Below are 27,492 nucleotides of genomic sequence, written 5' to 3'. Positions count from 1 at the left end.
TCTCCACCATAATATTACTCTCTCCTTCCCTTTGCATACTGTATGTTTTGGAAGGAAGTCCAAAGCCCATTACGCACAGCCAATGGAAGTTTATTTCTTATTCAGTTCACGGTCCAAGGTAGGTATTTCAATGGCAGTCATCTTTCCTTTACCTGTTATTCGGGGACCCAACATTCTTCCATTCTGTTGCTTCTATAGCCCCTAGGGCTATGTTATCTTAATCTGGCCGGTGTTAAGGAAAAGAGAGTGTGGAGGAGAATGTTTGCTTTTAAAAACCTTGGCCTGAAAATGGCACACATCACTTCCACTTCCATTCCATATGACACTTATTCATCTGCCAAACCTAACTGCAAGGGAGGCTAGGACATATGGTCTAGCTGGGTGCCCAGAAAAAAGAGGAAATGGATTTCAGTGAAATGCTTGCAGTATTTGCCACACCACTTTAGAGCACAAAAGGGAGCAAACCAACCCTTCCTCCCCTACCATCTAATAATATGGTCATCATTTCATTAAAAAAAAGAAAAATAGTAATGGAAGAGCATAATTTTAAAATCAAGGAGTCATATAAACTGGCAAATATTAGCTTCATAGAAAACCTATTCCATTGACCCTATTTGTCTTAGTGTCACTGTTGTGCTAGAACATTTGTTGAGAACAGGTACTTACTTGTATGTCTGCATTTGAGAACCCTTTTCCCTATTCTGTCTATACCAGGCTGCATCATTCCCAGAGTGGAATGCCCTTTCTCTGGTTTCCTTGCCTATGGCAATCCTACTCATTCTTTAAGTGACAGATGAAGTGCCTTATCCCAACCTTCAGGCAGAACTGGTCCCTTGCTCCTTGGTGACATCACATCGCTGTGATTCACTTCCTTATTTATTAGCTCTCCCACACTGGTATTATACACAAATATGTTTCATGCATTGGACTGGGTGCTCCCTGAGGACAGCAAAGGTTTTCATTTTCTTCATATCTTGGGTCCCCAAGCATAGTCTGATAAATAAATGTGTGTTAGTTGAATGTACCCAGGATGTGGGATATGCTGAAAAGTGGTCTCATTTTATACCTCCTTTCTTTAAAATAAAGCAAAACATGTTCTGGTTTTCCCCATTGTAAAGGAGATTGTCACTTTTGATACCTGAGTCTTCATGGAGAAGGTGATGTTGAGCTGAACCTGGAAAGGTTGGTAGGACTTGATCGATGGTAATAGACATACAAGATGCCACTCAGGCTGCACAGCTTTCTGTGCCCCATCTATATTATATATGTTCAGGGTATTTTTTTCAATAGATGATCAAGTCTCCTTTGAAACTTCTGTAATGCAGGATGTTCATTTTCACATATCACAACATGATTAAAACGCAGACTCTGGGCCTGTTCTGGCACTGCTCTCAGAGATGGGTGCTCAGAGTCTGATGCTCATTATCCTGAGCAGGAGTTACCAGCCCGAATTCCCAGGGCTCCAACAGGGGATGGCTACACCAGGGTAAAAGAAGTGTTTAATTACAGGTACAGAAAGAGGAGCACCAAGAAAACAAACAATCATTTACAGGCTTTAACGACTAAACTGGCATGCATCTCATTACCATAAAACCATGACTTCTTTTGTTTTTTTAATTATACTTTAAGTTTTAGGGTGTATGTGCACAATGTGCAGGTTTGTTACATATGTATACATGTGCCATGTTGGTGTGCTGCACCCATTAACTCGTCGTTTACATTAGATATATCTCCTAATGCTATCCCTCCCTGCTCCCCCTACCCCACAACAGGCCCCGGTGTGTGATGTTCCCCTTCCTGTGTCCAAGTGTTCTCATTGTTCAATTCCCACCTATGAGTGAGAACATGTGGTGACTTCTTAAAGTGACTTTATCAAGCTTATTAGAAATACAGTGTGAATTGTAAGACAGTTGCCCTCTTCGTCCCTTCTATTGTTTTATATCCTGTACTTTTAGCCCACTGTTTACTTTAGTGACTTTACAAGCTCAGTTAATGTTTACTAAAGCAGAAGCTGGAGACATACTCTTTTCTCAGAATGCTTCTTTTACCTCCCTTATACCGTGTCCTTGATTTTCATAGTTGAAACATTAGACTTTAATTAGGATGTATATTTTATGGGTTTTCTAGTTTGTACTCGGTCATTATTCATTTAAAATTTGCAAGGATTATAGAGTAGGACTTTAAAAAAATCTTACTATATAGATGCAAAAACTTGAAACTCAGATGTTAGATGAGTTGATCGGGGCCACACAGCATTTGAGGTTCAAATCTATAGGTGAGTCTACCACATTAGAAGCTGCCTGTCAGCCAGGTAGCCAAAGGCAGAGGCACACAGAGAGTTGTTTGCAGCAAGGACAGAAAACCAAACACTGCGTGTTCTCACTCATAGGTGGAAATTGAACAATGAGAACATTTGGACACAGGGTGGAGAACATCACACACCTGGGACTGTCGTGGGGTGGAGGGATGGGGGAGGGATAGCATTAGGAGAAATACCTAATGTAAATGACGAGTTAATGGGTGCAGCCAACCAGCATGGCACATGTATACATATGTAACAAACTTGCACGTTGTGCTCATGTACCCTAGAACTAAAAGTATAATTAAAAAAAAAAGAGAGAGTTATTTGCAGTGATGTTAGCTAGCCATGTGTGTCCCTGACTTGTCCATAGTTGTGGGATTAGATGAGCCTATGGAGGAAATGCATTGAAGACAAATCCATTCTTCTATTTCTGACACCATTCAAGGCAGAGGATTCTAATGTGCTCAAAGTGAATAGAGACTCCTATGAAGGAACAAACAACCATTCAGTTTAACTTCCAGATTTTTATTGATGAGGACATTGAGGTTCACAAATTTAAAAAAACTGAATTTATTTAACTCATAAAGGTAATACATATCTATTAATTAGAATACCTAATTTCCAGTTCAGTTCTTTGCTCATTAGTCTGCTTCCTCATTCCCAATTTTCTTGACATCTCTTTTGCTTCGTAGGACTGCTTTGAAAAAGATGTGTTGATAGAGGCATTGCCCCATATTCCCAAATAATGCGAATGTGATCAAGTCACATGTGCAAAAGTCCCAACCGCAGACACTTGTTATAGGGTGTAGGCCAATTCTCAAAGAATTAATCACATTAAATGCTTAACTAGAATTCTTTTAGACCTAAATATCAATAATGCATTCAGTGTAACACACAGTGCCTGCCATATTGCTTGGCAGAAAAAAGACATTCTTGGTAAACATTAGTTGAATAAATGGATGAAGGATGAAGCTGACTAGCTTAAATTCAGCGATTGTCCTTCTGAGGATACCATGTTGTTACTTCAGCAATCATATGATTTCCATCTTTGCCTCCATTTTTATCACCAGAAGCAGCATATTTCTTTTTCTCCTCATTTTAATGAAATAATTAGAGCTATAAGGGCACTAGAATACTTCATTTTTGCTCAACAATAGAGACAAAAATGGTGATGCGGTGGGAAATAGATTGTTGCTGGCAGCCAGCACTGCAATGAGAAGGCTTTAAATATTTATATTAGCTGATGCACAAAAATTCAAATGTGTTATACAAAGGTTAGTTTGAAAGTATTTGTGTTTAGAGGGTTTTTAAAAGATGAGCAATTCTGGTTTGAAATACTTAGATAAATATGTATGACTTGATTTTTTTTTTTTTTTATACTGGAGAAATGAACTTTGGAACACTGAGGCTCCTCTCTGATGAAGTATTTAGTGAAGGTGAAATTTGCATTTCCACATATTTGCCAGTGACATCTCATGGCCGTGGAAGTTTCTGCTGTTGTCTGTGGTTCTTCTCCAAACTATTCTTTCTGGCTGAACTTGATCACAAATTCAAAACCCAGGAACTTCTGATGGAGAGCTGACATCCTGCAGAGATAGAAGTCTTATGGACCTGGTTATGGCTACTAGAAACTTAGAAATTACAGAGGCATTTTGGCCTAAACAATAATTCTGGAATGGGACTATAAAGTTGGTGAAATCTTGTAGTCAGACACCAGATGCACAAAGGAGGAAAATAATTCACTTTTTAGCATGTCTCTGTGTTTTCCTAATCATAATTAGCTTTTATTTATTTGCATTTAGTTTACTGCTAAAAGTGTTAAAGCTCTACCTCTAAATGGAAAAAAAAAAGCATAGATATGTTACTGAAACACCCAACTCCCAAATACATAATTCAATATTTAAGCTATTGGCATTTACGTATTTACCTACAGGATGTTTTTAACAATCTGTAAGTGTGCATTTGTATAAGCCAAATAAAAATTTGAATAATTATTTTGTTTTGCAGAACCCCAGCTCAAAGGGATTGTGACAAGGTTATTCAGCCAGCAGGGATACTTCCTGCAGATGCACCCAGATGGTACCATTGATGGGACCAAGGACGAAAACAGCGACTACAGTAAGAAACATTAGCTTCTTACAATCTGATTACAAATCAAATGTAGGGCCCAGTGTATCTTATACTTAAAGCATTGCTAAGCTGCCTTACCAAACTATGCCTTTCAAACGATTTAACTATTAGTAAGCTAGTGTCTTTTCCTTTATCCTTCTTGCTGTGATTTCCTACAGCAAAGACAGTATAGGAGAGAGGTTATGCACTTAAGAGAAGGTAAGAGGCTTGAAGGTATTCCATGTGGTCAATGGGCAAGAATATACTCCCATCACAGTGTTTTTAGGCAGCATGATGATACACACTCCTAGGAACAATACAAGCACATCTTCCAACACAAGATGGTATTTAAATCTCGGAACCAAGTGATGAACAAGTTATAGTTCAATAATGAACAAGTTCTATGTTTCTTAGAACACAATTTCTGACAGACAAAAATTACCTCTTAAGGTAAACACTGAGTACATGCATATATGTGTATATATATATATATATATATATATATATATGTTATTTTATGTTAAAGGCAAAATTGCTGATTTTAAAAGGAAAATATATTTAAATATTATAATTACATATGGTACATGTAATAAATATATATAATAGTAAGAAGATAATGAAGACTGATAGACCTGGAATGGAATTTAAAAATTTTGGGGAGGAAATAAAAATGCTGAGCATTCAAAGATTAATAATAATTTCTCTGGATATAGTTTTTAAGTGATCTAACTTTAGAGTTGACAAGTTCAAAAATTAAATGCAATCATCAAGGTATGACAAAATGAATTTGCAGTCTAGAAAAATGTCAAATACAAGCTCCAGAGGCAAGATTGATAGCTCTCATATCTTTCAAATTTTGCATAATCATATACAGATACCTGAGGGCAAATTCATGTCATTCTAAAATTATGTATGGTGCCATATTGTTTCCTAATGTTTGTCTAGATCTTTAGTGTTGAGCACACAATAAATGCTCACTGATATCTGTCCCAACAAGTTGTGATTCTGATGGATGTAATTTTGTGATCAGGCTGATAATCTACCAAACTGCATAAAGTAATTTAGGAAGCTAGATATTTTGTAGTGAAACGTCTTTTGAATTATTAAGAAATATTTGAGGAAAAATTTAAAATCCCTAATGAATGAAAATGCCCTTGTCCACCCTTTCTAAGTTATTCTTTGTTCAGTTAATATTACACATTTAAAATATAATTTACAATAAATAAAAGATCTTATTATAAAGAATTTCATTTCAGTTTTCTTGCTCTCAGATTTTTTGCTAAGTTGTTGATTGGCTGATTTTGGTTTGCATTGTTGGCTTGTGTTTTTGTGAAAGCATTCTTTAAATGATTAAAGCTTTCAACTCAGTGTAGAAGAATCAGGATACTTTTCTCTCCATGTACTTTTATTTATTGCGTCTGTAACTGAATGTCGATTTAGTGAGGCTACAAATATAGATGCAAGAACCAGGGAACCACTTATTTGTGTCACTTATCTGCACTAACTCCAAGATATTACTAGTTCTCAGGTTTTATTTCTATAAAATCTAATGGCTGGAGATGGTGATGATATATCAACATCCCTGTCAGCCTCGTCCATCTAACTTTAAAAAAAATTGAAAAATTATAAATTGATGAAGATAGAATCAATCCCTAAGTAAGACGATTAGCCATATTCAATCTACAAAATGCTACCTTTACCCAGCCAACTGTCTTGCAAATGCATGACATTTATCATGGGGCAGAGACAGAAGGGTAGAAGTGCAAGTGTGGGGTCAAGCTAGGACAAATCCTTCCTTCACTCTTTCTAGGAAAATAATTGACAATGCTTGCTCTGCTGACGCTGGGTGAACTGCTAGTGTAAATCTACACCCACGTGTACATTTGTACCTTCCTCCATGCATATATATATCTTAGCATAATGTCATTCTGCATACCACACACAAACCCACATACACACACACACACCATAGGGCACACATTGTGTCAAATAAGTACTTTTAAAAATTCTCTGAACTCCCAAATTTAAACTAATATTTTATTAAGATAAACTATCTTAATATTTTATTAAGATAAATTTAATAAATTGTGTTTAAAATCATTTAGGTGTACAAAATATATAGATTAATACAAGTTTATCTGGATACCTACCACTAGCTTTAAAATTAATTAAAAATATCAATATAGTTTAACCTTCTTGTTGTGTTTTCCCTCATGGAATCTTACTTTTCATCATTACCAGATATAATAACTCCCTGGAATTTTGTATGTCTCATATATATCTAATTTAAGAAAAAATTTTAATTCATAATATTGTTTTGCATATTTTAAAATATTTTATAAGTTAGAACATTATCATAAATATATTTTATGTACTTTAATCCCCAATATTATGGTTGTGAGGTTTGTATATGGTAATATATTTATTTGCTTTATTTCTTTCGTTTTTGTAAAATATCCCACTGTATGAATGTATACAAACATATTTATTCATTTTCCTTTTTGTGTATAATCATTGTTTCTATGTTAAGGTCATTACAAATAGTGCTGCTAAGATCTGTCTTATAGGTGTTGAAGATGCCTTCCTTAACAGTCCTTTAAAAATTACACTTCTCACCTTGGAACTCTATTTTCATATCCCACTTTCTGAAATATGTATTGTTGCTGTTTATTTATTTTTGATCTTCTTTCCCAGAAGAATGTATGTTCCATGAGTGAAAAGATTTTGATTGATGCCTCATGCATCATTAGAACCTAGAATGAATGGTCTGTAATACATAGTAAGCACTCAATACAAAGTGAATGAATGAATGACTAGGTGCATGAACGTCTCTGTCAATATGTAGAAAAGTTGTTGTTTTTTTTTTTTTTGAGACGGAATCTCGCTCTGTTGCCCAGGCTGGAGTTCAGTGGCTGTAGGTCATTGGCTAAAATACTGTTACCCACATTTTTTTTTTTCTTTATGAGATGGAGTCTCACTCTGTCACTAGGCTGGAGTATAGTGGTGTGATCTCGGCTCAGTACAAACTCTGACTCCCTGGTTCAAGTGATTCTCCGGCTTAGCCTCCCAAGTTGCTGGGGTTACAGGCACGTGCCACCACACCCAGTTATTTTTTGTATTTTTAGTAGAGATGGGGTTTCACCACGTTGGCCAGGATGGTCTCGATCTCCTGACCCGGTGATCCACCCGCCTCGGCCTCCCAAAGTGCTGGGATTACAGGCGTGAGCCACCGCGCCCGGCCCCACATATTTTTTAACTTAAAAAATCATTTAAGACTTCAGAAAAATTACAAAGTAATAAAAGTGAATTCCTTTATACTTTTTACCCAGCTTCTACTAATGGTACCATGTTACGTAACAACATACTGATCAACATCAGAAAATTGACACTAGTGAATATTATTTACAGAGCGCTATAGCTTTTATTAAAATGTTACCAGTTTTTCAACTAATGTGCTTTCTTCTGACACTTTCCCCACATATTTTAATGAAGAATATCAAATAAAAACAAATAATTTTACACATACTTTGTCAGAGTGGGGATTAGAAGTCAAAATATCGAAGAAGGATTTAAATTCTACTCATTTCTTTCATAGAAAAATTATAAACCTCTAAGTTGTTAAAATGTCTTTCTTTCTCTACTTTGTGTGTGTAGGAGTAGAAGCAGTTGATTGTTTGAAAAAAGAATCTTGTTACTATGAGCATCTGTCAGAAATGTGTTGTTTGGTTCACTAGACATCATTAGGTCTAACCAACCTTACCATAATATATTGCACAGAATTGATAAAGACACCTGTTCTTTTGTTCATGAAGAAAAGACTAATTATATGTAATTGAGTACAAAACACAAATGGATTTGTCGGCAGGAACAGATAAGAATCTCTGCAAATGTAACGATAAAAAGCACAAAACTGTGTTGGAACACTGGAACAAAAAAGACAATGGCAGTTTGGAGGGTATTAATAGGAATATTTTACATAAAATTAAAAAGCTAATTATTTTGTTTCCTGAGTTACCGTAGCACAAGATACATTTGAAGAGGTCAAAAATGCTAGGGAGAAAACAATGAAGATATTATAACCAAAGGTATTGTTCTCTTTACCTCTGAACAATAAAATATTAAGAGCATTTGATATGGAATGGGCTGCCTGACAAGTTAGTACAGTGGAAAGACTGGAGATACTGAAGCAGATGCTGTCCTGGCACTTGAGGCAAAGGGAGAGGTTTACAAGAAAACCCCCTTGGTGTGGGAGGAGGAAGCAGAGTGGTGGTGGGAGGGGCATGGTTTCAGAACTCAGTGACTTTTAAGGTCTCATTTAGTCCTGATATTCTTTTAAAAATTATTTTGAATAGGTAAGATAAGTATGTGGCACCAAATTATAAAGGCACAAAAGGGCGTATAGTTGAGAAATAGCAAAACAGTCCCTGACAGCCAGCAGGTGGCTTGACACTCCCAAGAAGACTTGGTCTCCTTCTGTTGAATATAGACAATTTCACATTTGCAATTAGACAAAGCCACTGAGACATGATGGGTCAAGATAAAAGCAAGACCCCGTAATCACGTCTGAACACGACGAAAACAAAAATGTTTCCTAAATTACAAAATGAACAAATATGTCTCTGTCCTAGATTATGTGGGTGGCTGCTGCTTCTTTACTAAACACAGCTTTAACCTTGCTCTGTTCTTCTTGCCTTCTAGAAAAGAATTACTAAGATAGTAGCCATAGAATTACACCCACATCCTTAGAGCATCCAATCTGGGGCAGATTCACATTTATTTGAGCCCTCCTTAAAACCACTTGACACACACCCAAATCCTGTAAATCTTTTCTTACATCCTCTTACCAAGAAACCCCAGTTCTGCTCTGGTGTGTATTTTTCCTCCTTGCCGAGTGTTATTAAAACAAACTTTGTTCAACCTTGGGTGTGTTTATGATATTCATTGGAAGTCACTGACACAGTCAAAAGCAATTTTCATTCACACCCCTCCATTGCCACCTGGGCACATTCTTGATATTTTCCTGATATAGTCTATGCACTTATTAACATGTACAATATCTATCCATCCATCCATCTGTCTTTATCTATCTACTATATTGATCTATCAGCACCTTCTTTTAACTTAAAATGTATATCTGCAAGATTTTTTCATATTAATACATATTTAAATGGATAATTTAAATACTTAATTTCCTATTAGGTATTTTGCTAATACAAACAATCCTATAAAGAATATCCTCCTATATAAGTCATTTTTCATATATGCAAATGTATTTATAGGATGGTTACCTAGAAGTAGAATTGCTGGGTCAAGGGTATGTGCTTTCTTCATTCTGAAAGATATCACCAATTGCTCTCCATTGTGCAAATTTACTCTAAAATTGTGTTTCCTTATCATCTAGTCAACAAAATGTGTTATCAAACTTTTGGTTCTAGTTGGTTGCAGTGGCTGACGCCTGTAATCCCAGCACTTTGGGAGGCAGAGGTGGGTGGATCACCTGACATTGGGAGCTCTAGACCAGCCATGGCCAGCATGGTGAAAACCCGTCTCTACTAAAAATACAAGAAAAATTAGCCAGGCACGGTGGTGCATGCATGTAATTCCAGCTACTCGGAAGCCTGAGGCACGTGAATTGCTTGAACCAGGGAGGTGGAGGTTGCAGTGAGCAGAGATTGTGCCACTGTATTCCAGCCTGGGTGACACAGCGAGACTCTGTCTCGAAAACTAAAAACAAACAAACAAGCAAACAAAAAACTTGGTTCTTTGTTACCTTAAAATGTAAATTTTAATTTTTTTAAAATTATGAGTTAGGTTGAACACTTGTTTAAGGATGATCTTTACTTCCTTTTCTATGAACTGTCTGTCTATATCTGATTCTATGAAATGTCTTTTCTTATTTTTAGGAAATCTGTATTTAAAAAATCAGTTCTTTGTTGTGATTTACCTTTTTTTTTCTAATTCTGTTGCCTCCGATATTTTTTTTTTGCCATGCTTTATTCTTTTTTGTTTTATTTTAAATGTGGTTTTCTGCCGTCAGCTTTTCTTTCCAATTTAAAAAGCCTTTATTTATCCAAAATTATTTAAAAAGTCTCCTATGTTTTGTTTTTTGTAACGTATTCTTTCTTTTCTTATATTTGATATTTAGTTAATCTGGAATTTATTTCTTAAGATTCTCTCAGTCTAGACTTCTAATACTTTATGTTCTTATCAGTTATGAATACAAATACACTTTCATTACATTTTATGAACGTACTAAATTCACTGTGAGTTTAGCATCAACAAACATTTCAAAATGTTCTGTGTCTGATTTTCAGAAAACCAATTGGAAATGTAAAAGTTTAGTCATTCGTTATGTTTTCTATACAATACCAAACATATGATGTTTTGATACCACCAGTCACAAGAATATATAGACACAGCCAAAGTCAGCAGAAGCTTTTATTGCTAAACTATGAACAGAAGTATGATCCAAATGGTTAGCTGAGGAAAATTATGAAGGAAATCTATTTCTTATCACAAGGGCATGCAGGTACTACAAAAAATTAAACAGATGTTCTAAATTTGTTAGAAATTTGTTTTCATTGACTGTGTTTTAATTTTAAAGATAGTGCCTCCAAATAATATTTGTGGAAAATTTTAGCAAACACTAGTTATTTTCTTGAATGGCTTACCCCCTTACATAAAATCATAAGGGGATAACTCCTCCAGATTCTTCAGCCTTGGCTCCTCACTTTCTTCTTGATCTTATATATATTTTTGATCATAAGACTTCTGCTCCCAGCCGGGCACAGTGGCTCATGCCTGTAATCCCAGCACTCTGGGAGGCCGAGGCTGGCGGATCACAAGGTCAGGTGATCGAGACCATCCTGGCTAACGCGGTGAAACCCCGTCTCTACTAAAAATATAAAAAATTAGGCGGGTGTGGTGGCGGGCGCCTGTAGTCCCGGCTACTTGGGAGGCTGAGGCAGTAGAATGGCTTGAATCCAGGAGGCAGAGGTTGCAGTGAGCCGGGATCGTGCCACTGCACTCCAGCCTGGGTGACAGAGCGAGACTCCATCTCAAAAAAAAAAAAAAAAGACTTCTGCTCCCATGTATCTTTCTGGTCAGTAAAGCAAAACATGAGTCATTTGAAATGATATTCTTTCTTATTTACTCTATGACTTTTTATGGGCATATTTCTAGGCAGAATACATAGTAGTTAAAAATCTTATTGGAGCTCCTTAACCAAGTGTATTCCTAGAAAGAGCTGAGGACTGAGGTTGTCTTTGATCTGTTTTTGGCTCTGTGTGATGACTAGTGCTTTGGCCATGGGCAAGTCACATAAACATTCTCTGATTTATACAAATTCAGATAGTACAACATTAGAGGAGCCAAGAATCACTAAGATTTTGATAGTCTTTTATTTACTTCTGATATAGAAGTAAAGGTATGCTCAGAAAAACTGATTGACGGCCTCCATTTCCCTAAATACCCTTTGTTCTGAAAGATATGTTACCAGCAGGCAGGAAATCATCAGTTTGCAAATCCCTGTGTGATAGTCTCAAAGTGTGTTTAAAGATCTAGAGAGTTAAACACATAAATGCTACAACCAGAATTTGGGTCCAAGTAATCTGACTTGAGATTCTTTGCCCTTGAATTAGTTATTTAACCCCTCTCTGTTAAATTTCCTCATTTGTTAAATGACAATAATAATAATATTTAGATCATAGGGCTGTTGTGTAGATTAAATGGTTTGATTCCTTAAAAGTACCTAGAACACAGTAGTTCTTAATAAATGTCATATGCTGTCATTATTTTCATCAACAGGGATGAGAGACCCCTTGTTTTCAAGGAGCTCATACACAGTGACCATTTTAACAAAAATAGAATTCTTAGCAGTGGCAGCTATTATTATATGGAAGAATTTGAAGGTGTTTACACTGGTGGGTATTGAAGAATAAGTCAGTGATTCATAAAATGTCTAGTCCCTAGACCAGCAGCATCTATGTATCTGAGAACTTGTTAGAAATACACATTTTCCAGCATCACTTCAGACATGCTGAATCAGAGACTGTGAGGCTGGGGCCCAGCAATCTGTGTTTTGACAAGCCATCCAGATTATTCTGATGCACTGCAGCAAGTACAACTGGCATCTTTCCTCTGCCCCCTGGATTTGAAGTGCTCACATTTGCTAATGAAGGCAATCTCTGTTCTGGGACTGTGAAACCTATTTCTATGGGGATCTGACTCCTAATATAATAGGGAAAGCAGAGGTCTGTAGACACTGAAATTCAAACTTTCTATCACCTTAAACAGGTGTGAAATCTGTTACATTTTGATTAATTACTTGAAGAGAGTCAAGGCTCAATTCTGGACAGATATATGATCAAATATAAGTTTGGAGGATTACAAAAAAAAAGAAAAAAATATGAAAAATATGTAGTGATATAGGTAAGCCTGTATCACAGATTTGTATGTCTTGGAGCTTTTACATATGCAAATTTATTTTGCTTGCGATGTCTTTGCCAATCTTATCCAGGAGGCAAGCCACTCTCACCCTTCAAAACTCTCCTCAACTCTTGTTTCTTTTGTCCATGTGAGGTCTTCTTTAGCCATCTTGTCTCAACTGTCACCCCCATACAGAACCCCACGCTCACTCACTTCACTCTGCTGTATTTGAGGGTTATGCATTTGTTTACAGCTGCGCAAGTCACATTATATACTGCAATTCCTTATCTGCTTTTGTGTTTTCCCTATTAGAGTATGACTTCCTTATTTGCCCTTCTGCTTAGCCAAGCAATGGAGATTTTCCAAAATCCAAAGAGCTACAAATGTGTTTCATTTAGCTGGCATGCTTGGGAAGGGGGAATGATTGTATGTAAGCAACAGATGCATCTACTTTTTTCCCCACATTTTCTTCTTACCTGCCTAGGGCCTGAAGACTTTTCAGTTTGAGATACCTGTGGCTTTCACTCAATGTTTGTTAAATCAAAATAACAGAACAGAACTTTAAAGGAACAGTACAAACCCCTTAAATATCACCGATTGTAAGACAAAGTAGCTTGGGCTGTGAGTCAGACAGCCTGGTTTCCAGTCCAGGTTCTTTCTCTAAATAGCTGAGTGAACTTATTTAAGTCCCACAAACTTTCTGTTCCTTGGTTTACTTCACCCCGCCCCTCATTTCTCCTCTGAGGAATGAATCCTTTGTTTTCTACTCTGTAAAATGAAGCGTTTAGAAAAGATAATATCCAGTATCTCTGATAGATCTGAAATTTTGCAAGCCTACAAGATGACAATGATTTTTGTTTTCACCTTTGAAAAATGGGAAACTTTTCATTTTAAACACATTACAAAAGAAGGCAAAATTGTAAGAGCAAATAGTACAATAGCTTTTGCATTGAATTGGAACACAGTAGTGAATTCACTGCTACTTTCAATGTATACGTATACAGATTTCCAGCAATTCTCAATACCCCTATTGCCACTCCCTAGTCCAAGCTACTATCCTCTTTGTATGGACTCTTGCAATAACTCTCTAACTGGTCTCTTTACTTAAAGCTTCCCCGCATCAGCCTATTTTCCACATAGCAGCCAGAGTGACCCAGTTAAAAGATAAAATGAAATAAACTCACTTCTTTGCTCAATCCCTTTCATCACATATCATTCGGGGTAAAAGCCAATGACCTTTTTCCTATGACCAATAACGTTTTATATAATCTAACCCGTTGTCTCCTTCATCCCTCCTCAAATATTATCTCTCGTCTTTCTTTCCACTGGCCATCTTGCTGTTCCTCAAACACACCAACCATGTTCTTGCCTGAAGGCATTGGGACCAGCTATCCCCCTCTTTCTGGAATGTCCTTCCAAATGTCTAAATAGCTCAATCCCTCATAATCTTCATACTCCACTCAAAAGGGAAGCCTTTTCTCAAAAAGATCTTTTCTAGTTAATCTATATACATCTCAGTCCCTATCCTCAATATTTCAGTCTCCTTTGCCTACTTGAATTTTGTTTTCATCTTTAGAACCCTTACCACTATCTAATATACCTACTTGTTTTATTATGTCTTCTTACTACTAAAATATTACTTATATATACCATACTTTTTTTATTCTATCCTATACTTGCTTATGTTATTTCTTTCACTAATTATGCCATCCTCTAAAGGCCTTTTGTCTTTGAAGCCTGTTTCTGATTTAACTGTATATTCTACTTTTTCTCTGAACAAACTGTACATCTCTTATGATTTTATGCTGTTTCATCTGTATGTATTTATTGTGTATATGACTGGCTGACTTCTTTTTGGTTATGAACTACTTAAGGGCATTGACAATACCTGCTTTATCTCTGTGTTGGCCTGTAATAAATTCTTAATAATGAGTAACGCCTTGATAATGGATATGGATAAGTTCATTGATAGTAGCAATAGTATAATCATTATACCATTGAAACCAAAAGATTTAATTAGAATATAAGCTTCATGGGGGCAATGAGCTTTATCCGCATTTTGTACTGCTATGTCTCCAGCACCTAAAAGAATACCTGGCACATATTAGGTATTCAGTATTTGTTGAATAAATGAATGAAAGTGAATTCACAGAACAACCCCATCAAAAATGAATATGACTTTGCGTGACAATGCCCAGCTTGAAAAATTAATGCTAAGGGGACCATGCTTGCATTTTGTTTTGAGAATGACAGATGATTTAAGAGAATTCAAGGGATGAGTAAGGAAATTATTTCCATTTTGAAAATAGGAAGAAAATTGAGTATGCTTAGTCTGGAAAAGTGAATTCTATAGCAATAATAGTAAAAGAAGACACTTTCGCAGTGTTACATATATTCTCAAAATGTTACATGAATATATATATTCATGTTGACAATTATAGAGACATCATTTTCTTAAAATAAGCAAATGGTATATTTGCCCATAAGAGAGAGAGTCATTGCTTTTATTATTCATCTAAGGGCAGCAGTATAAATTTAAACATATGTTGCAGGAAAAAGAAAATACACACTCAGGTGTTTTAAGAATAAGATACTAAAAAGAGAGGGTTTCTTGAAGTAGTGGAAAAGGGTATTAAAATTTTGATGAGTGAGAATTAGAGATCACTTTAAAATTCCTGAAATTCATTACCTTACTTTGAGGCTCTGAAGTGAGAGTTGATTTGCTCTAAGTACAGTAAGTAGAATTCATTTCTACTATATCCATATCCTGTGCTCCGTCTTCAACATAAGTTACTGATTGCAAGGTTGTATAGATTTGTCCGTATTCTTAATGAATTGCAGTGGAGTTTCTTATATGTCTCTGGTTTGATTAAGCACTGTTTTTAGCCACCAGCTAAATAACGTATAAATTATAAATGTATACTCATATGGATTAGCATTTTCTAGGGCATACTACCATGAAGCATAAAGAAGAACTACATATTTGGAATGAAGGATTTGGAAAATAAAATGGTCACCTACGTGTCAAGCATTATTTCTTAATCTATGACTTGGGGACATATCAGATAATAGTAACTGTTTACTGAACACCTTCTAAATGTTCAGTACAGCTATGAAAATTTTCACAATTGTACTCAGTTAAGTCTTGTGATAACCCTATAAAAGGTACTGTAATCATTTCTATTTTGAAGATGAGTAAATTGAGGCACAGGAAGGTTAAACAATTGGTCCATGGCCTTAAAGATATTAAATAATAGACCCAGGATTTGAATTCAGCAAGTTTAGTTCCAATGTTAATGCCTTCATCCAGTTTACACTGTATCTCGAATTTATCTTTCCTGGTTAATATTTCCCAGTGTATAATAAACAATCTCTTAAATCATACCTCTGCATTCTTCTGACAACACTTTCAAAAGGCATTAAGAAGGCAACGTGGTTTAGTTCTAAAATATTATGGCGGTTTACTTTAGACAGGCTAAACAGTGAACTTGCAAGGATTTTTCTTCAATGTGTTTGACGTATTTAAAATATATATTAAAACATCTTTTAGAGATAATAAACCATTATACAATAATTTTAAAGATTTTAAATAACCTGGTTGCCTATTTCATAAATCTGATTTGAGAAGTTTGAGGTGTGTAGGATGTGTGTGTCTTTATGTGGATATATATTTTCATGTATTATTCAGCAGCCTAGATAGAGTGGTACTGAACAGGTATCCAGCCAGGATCTAGCGAGGTTGCACTTAGTACATCTGCTTCCCTTGACATTGAGACCGAATCTGAAACACATACCTATGTGAAACTATGTATGCACAGCATTATTAAGCCCAGTCCACGGTATTATAGTTGAATTTTTACAAATATCCTAAAGAGAACTCCTTGCTCCTTCCTACTTAGGTATGAGCAGAAAACATCACTTTTATTGTTTCTATAGTATATACCAGGGATCATTTCCCATACTTGAGGAAGCAGGATAGTGTTATAAATAGTCCATTTGATTTTAGGGACAGACAATCATGGATATTAATATGAGTATCTCCACTTGCCAGCTGGATAAACTTGGGCAATTAGTTTAACACTTTGAAACCAGAGTTCCTCATCCGCAAAATGGGAATAATATGTAGGAGATTTAAGTTAATAATATCAAAATGTACTCTTATGGAAGGAAGTGCCTTGGAAAGTCTCAACAGGAGAAATCAATGCTGACTGAAGAGTGATCAAGAGCCATTTCAGAAAAAATGAAGGACTTGAGCAGAGCTTTGACAAATTGGGTAAGAAGCCATTTTGAACCACATCTGTAGTTTCAGCACTCTTTTAGGCCTTAGACCAACCTTCTTTTCTTTGGAAGAATTGATCGAAGTCTAATTTAGATAAGATTAACATCTAGTGCACTTGGAGTTTCCCTCTGAAGAGGTTGGAATATACAGTTACATATGGTCTCTTCCCAGTCTTTGACACTGATGATCTGGGCAGAAAAGCCCTACTGAGACGTAAAGGTAGACAGCAGCCGCTCCTCATAGATCCAGGTTCTCAACAATGGCTCCAAAATCTTTGTTTTTGAATCAGGAAGTCTGCAGGAGGACCACACTTTGAGAACCAAGCACACAGCACTTCTCAAAACTTTAACTGCATTGTAATTGTGTTAAAATGCAAATTTTGATTCAATAATTCTTGGATACAGCCTGAGATTCTGCCTTTCCAACAAGCTCCAGATGATGGTGATGCTGTTCACACTTTGAGCAGCAAGGTTTGGTTCATTAACTGGTAAGATTTGGAAAGAATCAGTATCGCATGTGAGCTTGCTAGAACTATCCCAGACTATTGAATATTAAATTGTTTTCAACAATGAAGCATACTGGAATAATCTGGGGAGTTAAAAAGTACTTGTCTTCAATTCCAGGCAATTTTATTTAATTATTATGAGTGTAGTCTGGACATCAGAATTTTCAAACTTTTCAGAAGGTTTTAATATGCAGCAAAGTCTGTGAACCATTAAGCTAAATTACCTCTGGAGAGTTGGTTTTTTTCTTCAATTTTTAAAGTTTGCATTCCAAATTTGTATTATTATAACTTTGAGTCAAAGTTATACAATAAGATATTGATTTTAAAGTACGGTGCAAATCATCGCTGTTTTTATGGAATGTTTCATGCTTTTTTATTATAAAAGGAGGCCCTCAAGTGGGAAATGACAAATCAATGGCTGAAGTACCCCTTCCTGTGTTCACTGCAGACATCACTAAATTCTCACAACATTCATTGTTGCCTGGCTTCAAATGTCTCCTTAAGACATTGTCTCAGGCAGCTACCACAAAATGATTGAGTTTTCACATATGCCTGCCATATGCATGCTTTATTTTCATTAATACCAACATATTGAAGGCCAACTGCGTTCTAGTTACTGGGTTACAAAAATGAATCTGATACAATTCCTGCCTTCTAGCTGTTCCCAGAGCATAAAAGGTTTTACATTTTAATGTAAAACAAAAGGTGTCACTGGTACTACCAAGTGATTAGAAGAATCACCAGATTTCAGAGATCTAACAGATCCTCAAAAGCCATAGTGATCAACAAGTTTGGTTTTAACCCAATTCTTGAAGAATGGGAACAAAATAAATAAATTAAGATTAGGACAGTTGTATTTCAGGTAAGGAGGCACAAAATCAGGAAGTGGAGAAAGCTCCCACCATGTTAGGGAAAAATTAACCCACTAGCTTGCATGAAGCAAAGAGATTATTTGAAAGTATCATGGGGCCATATTTTAGAGTGTCTTAACTGACACTTAAGGGAGTGTAAGCTTTATGTTGTAGGAAATGGGGAACCAATGAAAGTTATTGAGCAATGAGTAAAATGCAATACTTTAGAAAAATTTTCTAACTGGAGTTTATAGTAGACATGGGTTGAATGAGAGATTTTGAAGTAGAGAATAGTAAGGACAAAATCATCATTTTATTTTTCAAGTCCTTTTTTATCCCTTAATTTCTAAAAAAAAAAAATCTTTCCACATTATGTTTATTTCTATAGATCTACTTAATATTTTTGGAATTAGGCAGTCATATTTTCTTATTTAGGTATTAATGATAACAACGTGCAAAGCTTTGAGCATATCTAAATCAACTCAAATAAGTGTGCTTGTGTTGCCTGTGTGTAATTTTATCTAAGAAAAACTAAAGATTTTGTACCTTTTGAGCAGGATGGTTCTACTTGGCTAAAACATTCCTTGTAAGGTTTTCACATTTTCTTATTATAGTCTGTTTTTCCTACTTTCTTCACAACTACTTGAATTGTTATCATTAGAATTTTATGTTATATCTTAAGAGCAACAATATTTTACAGCTTTGTAGCCACCAGAATCTAGGTTCACAGCTTAGCTTTTTCACTAGCTGACTTTATAACCTTGGGAAAACAGTATCTTTGAGTCTCAGTTTCCTGGTCTGTAAAGATGGATACATAGTACACATGTGGTTACTTTTATCTATTTTAGACTTTAACTACTATGATGGCAGGTACCATCTCTGTCCTTTCTACCACTGTATTGCAAGTGCCTGGCACAATGTCTGGAATATATGTGATGAATTAATGAATAAACCTAGTAGGCCATAGTATTGATTTTGGCAACATAGTTTTTGATGAAAGGTTTATAGAGGATGCAAATCTAAAAGCTTCAAAACATGCAAAGATTTCTTGGAAGATGTTTCTGCCCATTGATCTTATGGACTGTCACCTGTGCTGTTCACTGAATTCTTCAGACCAGACGGGCTCCAAGACAAGTCTGTGTAAGACAAATGGCTCCAGAGAATGAGTAATGACAGGCATTTGCTTTCATTATCAATAGTGATATGCCTCATTTTTCATCTTAATGAAAAAATAATCACGTTTAATTGACTTGTTAATTATGCAAATTTTTGAACATTTTTGAACTATCATAGGAAAGGTTATATGATATTATCAGGATTAAAAGTCAATGACAGGACTTTTACCAGAGCTAAGGCAAATATTTCTACTACCTTATCAAATAAAGAGATCACAATGCTGCTCATTTTTGTTATGCTGAAAACCCACAGTGTATGCTGTCAGCCAATGCTTAGAAGAAAAATTTTAGTCTCTGAAGTCCCAAACCACTAGTCAGCTCTGTAAGTCGATAAATTCAGTGAGAAAATAAATCAGTCAGTTAGACTATTTGGCCAATTGCTTATAAAATAGGACATCATACTTAAAGCAGTGAACCAATATAACTTAAAGTATGTTGATGTTTACATTCTTAACAGTGTTTTATTTTAACTACATAGTTGTTTTGCTTATGGGAACTTCAATAATAGAAGATGAAATACATGCTTTTTTTTTCTCCCATAACATTTTTAAAAATTTAAGTTGAACTATGGAATAATGATCACCCAGCCATGTTCCTCCTACTATGAAAACTCCAGATGTGGAGATATGAAAACAACGAGAACAAAAACACTGACAACACTGATAGTGATGCTTTGTATCCTTTATGGTTTAAAAAGTGGCTTGTTTTTATTATCTCATTGATCTTCATAACAATCCAGTGAAGCATTCAGAGCCAAGAAATACTCAAAGTGGTTAACTCATTTATGCCTAGTGTTCCATTATTGGAACACTACGCATGTGAGAGTTATTTATATCCTACTGCTCAAAGTCATCGCCAAGGTCTGATTGCAGAAATTCAAAAAATTGCAACCTCATTAAATTACTTGGAGTCACCAAGACCACTTATTTCCTTGACTTAAAAGCTAAAAGAATACGGCAGGTTACATCTTTCCTTTAATGTCTGTAAGAAATGCTGTTTTAGAGGGTTAAATTCAGTAACAACAATTGTTTAGGCTTTATTTTGAAATGCAATCTGGATGCAAAACAACAACAAAAACATGTTATATTCTATGAATCCCTAGTTTTCAGGGAAACTCAGACAAACATATAAATATTAATAAGCATTGTGATAAGTGCTATGTATGGAATGCTGTGGAATTAGGGTAAGGGAATGAATAATTAATTTGCCTGGGTGAACATTCCATTGTACCGTAATTTATATAACCACTTTTGTATTGGAAGATTTAAGAGCTCACTCCTTTGCTGTATATTCAATAATAGCATTTTCCTATTGAGAATGGGGAGGGTGAATAATTGACTTAAGTAAATTATAAATAACAGAAGTAAATATTAATTTCATAACTGAGGAAAAACCAATTGAGTGGCCTGCAAATATTATGAATATTATAATTATAGATATTATTGTGAGAGACTAGGATTTATTGTAAGAGAAAATAACCTGGTACTAACTTAACTTTTTATTTAAGATTTTGTAAGATATGATCTTATTCACACTCTAATAAAATATCTTGATTGAGAACATTTTGAGATGTGGGAAATGATATTGAATTTTCAAGGAAATCTAACGTTGAAAATGCACAGATTATAAACCCAAATATCTCCATTCTCTCTCAGTATGTTCCACATGGGTTTTTAATGGGTCACAGGATGAATCTTTTTTATTGGCCATTTGACAAAATAGACCTAGAATTTCTAAATACAACTGTACTCTTTTATACCTTTCTTCGTCACAAGCAATGAGTCTGTCCTTAGAAGTTACTTGGAAAGATACTGGATTTACATGTTCCAAAGACAATTTGTAATGAGCTTTGTTTTCTCCTTCCTCCCCTCCCTTCTTCCTCCCTATCTCCCTCTCTCCCTCTCTTCCTCTTCTTCTCTTTCTTTGAAACTTTCTTGGTTGTCACATTGTTTTCCTATGTGTTTTGGATTGATTGTTACCTTTTTCTTACTGGAATAATATGGTGTGTACAGGTAGAAATTAAGCTGAGTAAAACATAGCACTTTTAGAAAGTACATTTTTTGGTGCAATATCATTGGACAGGATGTTTATTTTTTATTTTATTTTGTTGAGACAGAGGCATGCCCTGCCCCGTTACCCAGGCAGGAGTGGAGTGGTGCAATCATGGCTTAACTGCAGCCTTGAATTCCTGGGTGCAGGCTATCCTCCGACCTCAGCCTCCCAAGTAGCTGGGACCACAGGCACACACACATACCTGACTAAATTGTTTTTGTTTTTATTTTTACAGAGATGGAGTCTCCCTGTGTTTCCCAGGCTAGTCGCAAACTCCTGGGCTCAAGTGATTCTCCTGCCTTAGCCTCCCAAAGTGCTGAGATTACAGGCATGAGCCACCACACCTTGCTGACAAGATGTTTAATATCTCAATTGTAACAGATTCCCCAAACTCTTTCCTTCCTCTTAATTCCCTCCAACCTTGCATCACTCTACACACACACATACTCCTACCCTTACCAGGCCTATGCATCCCGTGATTCTGCCATTTCAGACTTTGTACCATGTAGGATTTTTGGCTTTCCTTTAGTCTATGTGTAATACATATTATCTTCCATTTTTTTCTTACATGCTTAATTATAAAAATATGTCTGAGAAAAGTTATGAATAAACATGTGTAAGGAGAAACTACTCCTAATTCATTTATTTATTCAGCAGATATTGAATAACAGCTTCTAAAACCAAGATATCATGCTAGGCATTGGGGATCATAATAAAAGTTTCTGGTAACTTCAACTTGCCCTTAAAGTAGTGGAAACCTCGGAAAGATTCACAGATAAAAGTCTTTTCACTAGAGACCACAACTGTTATGTTCATCACTCTTTTTTTAGCCTAGGCATGGCATTTGGCATACAGTAAGTCCTAATAAATATTTATGGTAAGAATAAATGACTTCTAAGTCAGGTTTTTACAAGTGCTGTATGCGAGTTCAACTTTCTAAGGCCAAGGTCCTACTCCAAATGTTAGGATGGTACTTTACATTTTCTCAATTTTTTTCACTTTGTACCCCTCAAAGAAGTTAGGACTTTTATATACTGTTCAATGAAGCTATTTTAAGTAGTCAAATACTGAGTTTATAATAAAATGACATTTCGCATATCAAAATGCCTAGCAGGATGCCTGAAAAAATAGACAGTCAATGAATATTATCTATGTAGTTTTTCTTTTCTCATTTGTTACTTTCTCTCATCTTCTCCTTCCACTTAAATTTCAATATGAGAATGATTTAGGTTTTGTAAGTCCTAAAGCTTATCTTATGTGGGGTTCTCCCTCGAAAAAATAAATATAATGAAATGAAAATTAGATGCAAAATTGAGTATTTAGACTGAGAAAATATACCACAACTGTTTAAATTTTGAAAAGCTGAGAACTATCAAAGATGATACAACTCAGGAAAATAATACAACATTTTAATTAATTGCCTGATAGCAGCAAGTCTATAAATTTCCTTCCCATTATTATGGATATGTAATTTTTGAATGTCTTTCCATATGACAACAATTTTATTATACATTTCTTGTAGAGAGAAATATAATTCAGTCTTTCCTGTAGCATGATTAATCAAAGTGATCCTTTAATATTTTATAACTTGAAAGTGTTTATTTTAGGTTAACAGCTCATAATTATCTGATGATTAGTGATGTTGAGTATATTTTCATATACCTGTTGGCCATTTGTATGTTGTTCTAGAGAAATGTCTGTTCAAGCCCTGTGTCCATTTTTTAATTGGCTTATCTGTTTTGTTTTTCCTTTTGAGTCATAGGAGTTTCTCATGTATTCTGGATATTGAACCCCTACCAGATATACAATTTGCAAATATTTTCTCCCATTCCATAAGTTGCCTTTTCATTCTGTTGATTGTTTCCTTTGCTCTGCAGAAGCTTTTTAGTTTAATGTAATCCCACTTGTCTAGTTTTTGCTTTCATTTGCCTGTGCTTTTCATTATCCAAGAAATAAATCATTGCTAAGGCCAATGTCGACTTTTTCCCCTATGTTTTTTTCCTATGGGTTTTACAGTTTTAGGTCTCACATTTAATTATTTAATCCATTTTGAGTGAATTTTATGTATGGTATAACATAAGGGCCCAATTTCATTCTTTCATGTGTGAATACCCAGTTTTTTTCAGCATCATTTGTTGAAGAGACTATACTTTCTCTTCATTACCTTTTCCATTACCTTTTTTCTGTGAAGTTTTATCAATGAGCTTGGTTTATGGAAGCCAAGAGTACCAGCTCCATTATTCCATTTTTCAAAATACAAGAGTCAACTTTATAAAAAGATGTAGAACAAGATACTCCTTTTGGAAAGGACAAGTTTAAGAAGATCTTTGAATGTCAGATTAAATACTTGGACTCTATTTGGCATATAATTGTAGTATTATTTAGTCTGCAAATGTTTACTGGGATTGCTAATATACACAGAATATATACTACCCTGCATATTCTCCCTCTTGTTTTCTCTGTCTCTATCTGTCTCCTCCCTTCCTTGTATTATACAAGTGTAGTTTTGATGTGAGTTTTGTTTTGGAGAGCTTACAATCTGGTTGTGGTTGGCAGAGGAAACAGATTTTTTAGAAGAATAAAACTATAAATTGTGATAAATATAGTCTGGATCCAGGAATAGGGCAGCTAAGAAGTGAAAGAAAGCACTTGGCATTTGGTGTGTCATTTCACGCATGTCAGGGATTTCAGTGTGAAGATGTAGGGAGAGTGACATTCCAAGCAGAGGGAGCTAAGTTAGCAAAAAGATGGTTTAGAAGGTAGGAGGAGGAAGATCAAATTACTAGAAGCACTCAGTATTGGAGTGAAAGTGCCATGTAGCACAAATGTATGTTGTAGATTAACTGAGTATCAGGCTGAGATGCTTTAAGTTTCTAATTTCATTTTTATCTTAAAAAGAACTTTCATTCTAACAAGAAAACCTACATTCCTGGAAATAACGTGTTTTTGTCATAACTCATATAATAACATTTATTTAATAAAGCTATGTACATGTACCTGGGCTAGACATTACAGCAACTACCCTCAAGAGTCTTGCATTGTAGGGATGGAGACAGAGATATAAACAAAGAACTCTAAAACCATGTTCTAAATATCATTACTGAAATATACACAAGAAATAAGCCATCTGGAAAAGGGAAGTATTATTTCTGAAGGGTTTTGGGCAAGATTCATGGGGGAGTTCAACAAGGTAGGCCTTAAATGATGAAAAGAGTTGGCCAAATTTAGAAGTGGGAAGATAAGCTTTCCAAAAAGAGATAGAGGACAAAAGAGGACAAACTCCAGCCTAGTTAAAGATCGAGGGGGAACTTAGGAAATGGCAAAAAGCTCTGTGAAGCCGGTTACAGCAGATGGAAAGGGTGACAGGTGATAAGCTGGAAATGTGGGTTGGAGCCAGGTTGTAAAGGACATTGGAGACAGGGAGGAATCACTGCAGGTTGTAAGCAGGAAAATGGCATAAGAGGATGCAAGGGACTTAAAGAGTGGGTGGAGTCAAGCAGCCCAGTTACTATGAGTTAGGACAGTGGCTTTGAGGAGTAGTGAAAGGAGTAGCAAAGGGCTCCTGTGAGCTGGAGCCACAGTATGCTACTCTGAAGATAATTAATAGATAACAGTAAGTCATTTGCCACCTTTTGGGATTTTTAGGAGGCAGATGAGGACCTTTCCAGAGAAACTATGTTTAGCTTTTACCAATAAAGTCTCGTTTCAAATCGTTTACTGATTTTTAAAAATGGGCTTAGTAAGTCTCACAAAGCAAACCAGCTAAAGGCCATTATCATGTTGTGGTTCATATAAAACTTTCAAACAGGTTTCTTGTTTTTGTCCCTGCCTAGCATTATCAGTTTTCTCTCATTCCATGTAGGAAAAACTTTATAGTTGCTTTTCCTTCTATGTTCAGCTACATAAACCAGTGTTCTTAGCATTTATCCTGGGAAGTCTTTTCTCCTTCTCACAGTAATTATCAGTGAACTTAATCGTTTTCCAGTATCTGCTTTTATTTAAAATGAAGTACCTTGCATCTAGTTCATATCTTGCATATTAATTCTGCTTTCATTAGCATCTCTATCAGTTAGGATTAGAGTTGGCTCTGCATTGCACAGACTAAGAGAACAAGGACTTATTTTCTCATGTAAAAGCCAGACCTGGGTAATTGAATGTTGGACTTGTGCCACTGCTCCACAAAGCTCTCAGGGACCCAGCTCCTTCCAGCTCACCTGCCAACACCCGCTGGGGAGTAGTCCTTGTTTTTTTGGTTTGAGATGATCCAGCTACCATATCCCCATTCAAACAGCAATAGGCAAAGGTTGAGAAGGGGCACAAAGGACACCTTTATGCTGGCTTTAAGGAAGGATTCCTCAAGCTTATAATGATGTGATGACTTACATCTCATTGGCCAGTAGTGGGTCCATAGGACCTACGTCTGGTTGCAGGATATGTAAGAAGGTGTAGCTGAATAATCTATTTATTTGCAAGAAGGCAAAAATGGATATTAGAGGAAATTAAAAGAACAAAAAGGGGAGGCCGAGACAGGTGGATCACAAGGTCAGGAGTTCGAGACCAGCCTGGCCAACACAGTGAAACCCCGTCTCTACTAAAAATACAAAAATTAGCTGGGTTGTGGTGGCAGGCGCCTATAATAGCAGCTACTCTGGAGGTTGAGGCAGGAGAATTGCTTGCACTCCAGCTGGATGACAGAGCTAGACTCTGTCAAAAAAGAAAAAGAAAGAACAAAAAGATGAAATATGATGTTTTGAACAGGTAGCCACATTAGGGAGCCTGAAAGCCTTTGTTTAGATGCATTTTCCCCTGGGTTAACTCTAAATCTTTTTGTACTTCTATAAATTAAGGTAATCATTCTGTCCTAAATTCTTCATAGCATTTATGGTTGAGGATCAAATAGAATTAATGAATGTATCAGCACTTTGAAAATTAATCTTGCACAAATATAAGGTATTAGATTTTAAAGCTTTAAAGCAATCTGCTGAATATAAACTAAAAAATATTACTGAGGTAATATGTCAGTTTTTACAATAGTCTTATGGTAACTTTATCTGACAAACAGAAGAATTAGGTATTCATGACAAATAGCTCTTAGAGAGGATACATCTCTGTGAATCACTTTCAGAAACATGACAATGCATTTGGTTCTATCAACTCTGTGCAATAAGCATTATCATATCCATTTTACAGATAGGAAAACTAAGGCAGATAAGTTAAATGAATAGCTCAAAGCCATGTAACTGAGTGGAGGGTTTAGAAACTATGTGTCTGCAAATCTCATAATCTGTGTTGTTGCTCTAGTTTTCATATGTCACACGTCTTGTTGCCTATTTGGTAAAGTCCAGATATCTAAGATTAGAGTGACAGACTCGGTTATTTATCCTTATTTTATTTACATGCTGTTCTTTCTCATTTCCCCCCAATATAAATCAAATCCACCAATCTGCCAGTCCCTTTCTGCATACACACATTACTCTGCAAAACCACCTAACTTCCGCCTCACTAAAATGTTTTCTGTTCTTGGCTTTCTCAACTTCCGCTTCTTCTTTAGGTGTCAACTCAGGTTCCATTTTCTGTGTAAGGCATTCCATGAATACTTCAGGCCACACAGAGCTTCCATTTTCCTGAACTTCTGTAACATAGGGAATATATATATAGAATGCATATATTACATTTAATTATAGAAGTAAATTATACACTGTATCATATTATTCCATATGTCTTAGCTTTTTCTCCCCAACTAGACTTTGTCTAGTTCTTGTATTTCTTAAGTTGTTTCAGTAACACAAGGA

At 35.7% G+C, this 27,492-nt stretch overlaps 1 protein-coding gene across 4 annotated transcripts in view; it reads left to right on the top strand.

Moving 5' to 3' along the window:
* FGF12 (fibroblast growth factor 12) overlaps window positions 1-27,492 on the top strand; it is a 589,282-nt gene that overhangs the window by 369,447 nt on the left and 192,343 nt on the right. For all 4 annotated transcript variants that reach the window (XM_008959806.4, XM_003807662.4, XM_034957907.3 and 1 more), the window contains one exon: window positions 4,310-4,420. In XM_008959806.4, the coding sequence (XP_008958054.1) occupies window positions 4,310-4,420 (111 nt within the window). The remainder of the gene's footprint in view (window positions 1-4,309; window positions 4,421-27,492) is intronic.

Source organism: Pan paniscus, chromosome 2 (genome assembly GCF_029289425.2).
Source record: "Pan paniscus chromosome 2, NHGRI_mPanPan1-v2.0_pri, whole genome shotgun sequence".
In the NCBI taxonomy this organism is placed as follows: Eukaryota; Metazoa; Chordata; class Mammalia; order Primates; family Hominidae; genus Pan; species Pan paniscus.
The sequence above is the reverse complement of the archived record's forward strand: the minus strand, read 5'-3'. Positions and strand labels throughout refer to the sequence as shown.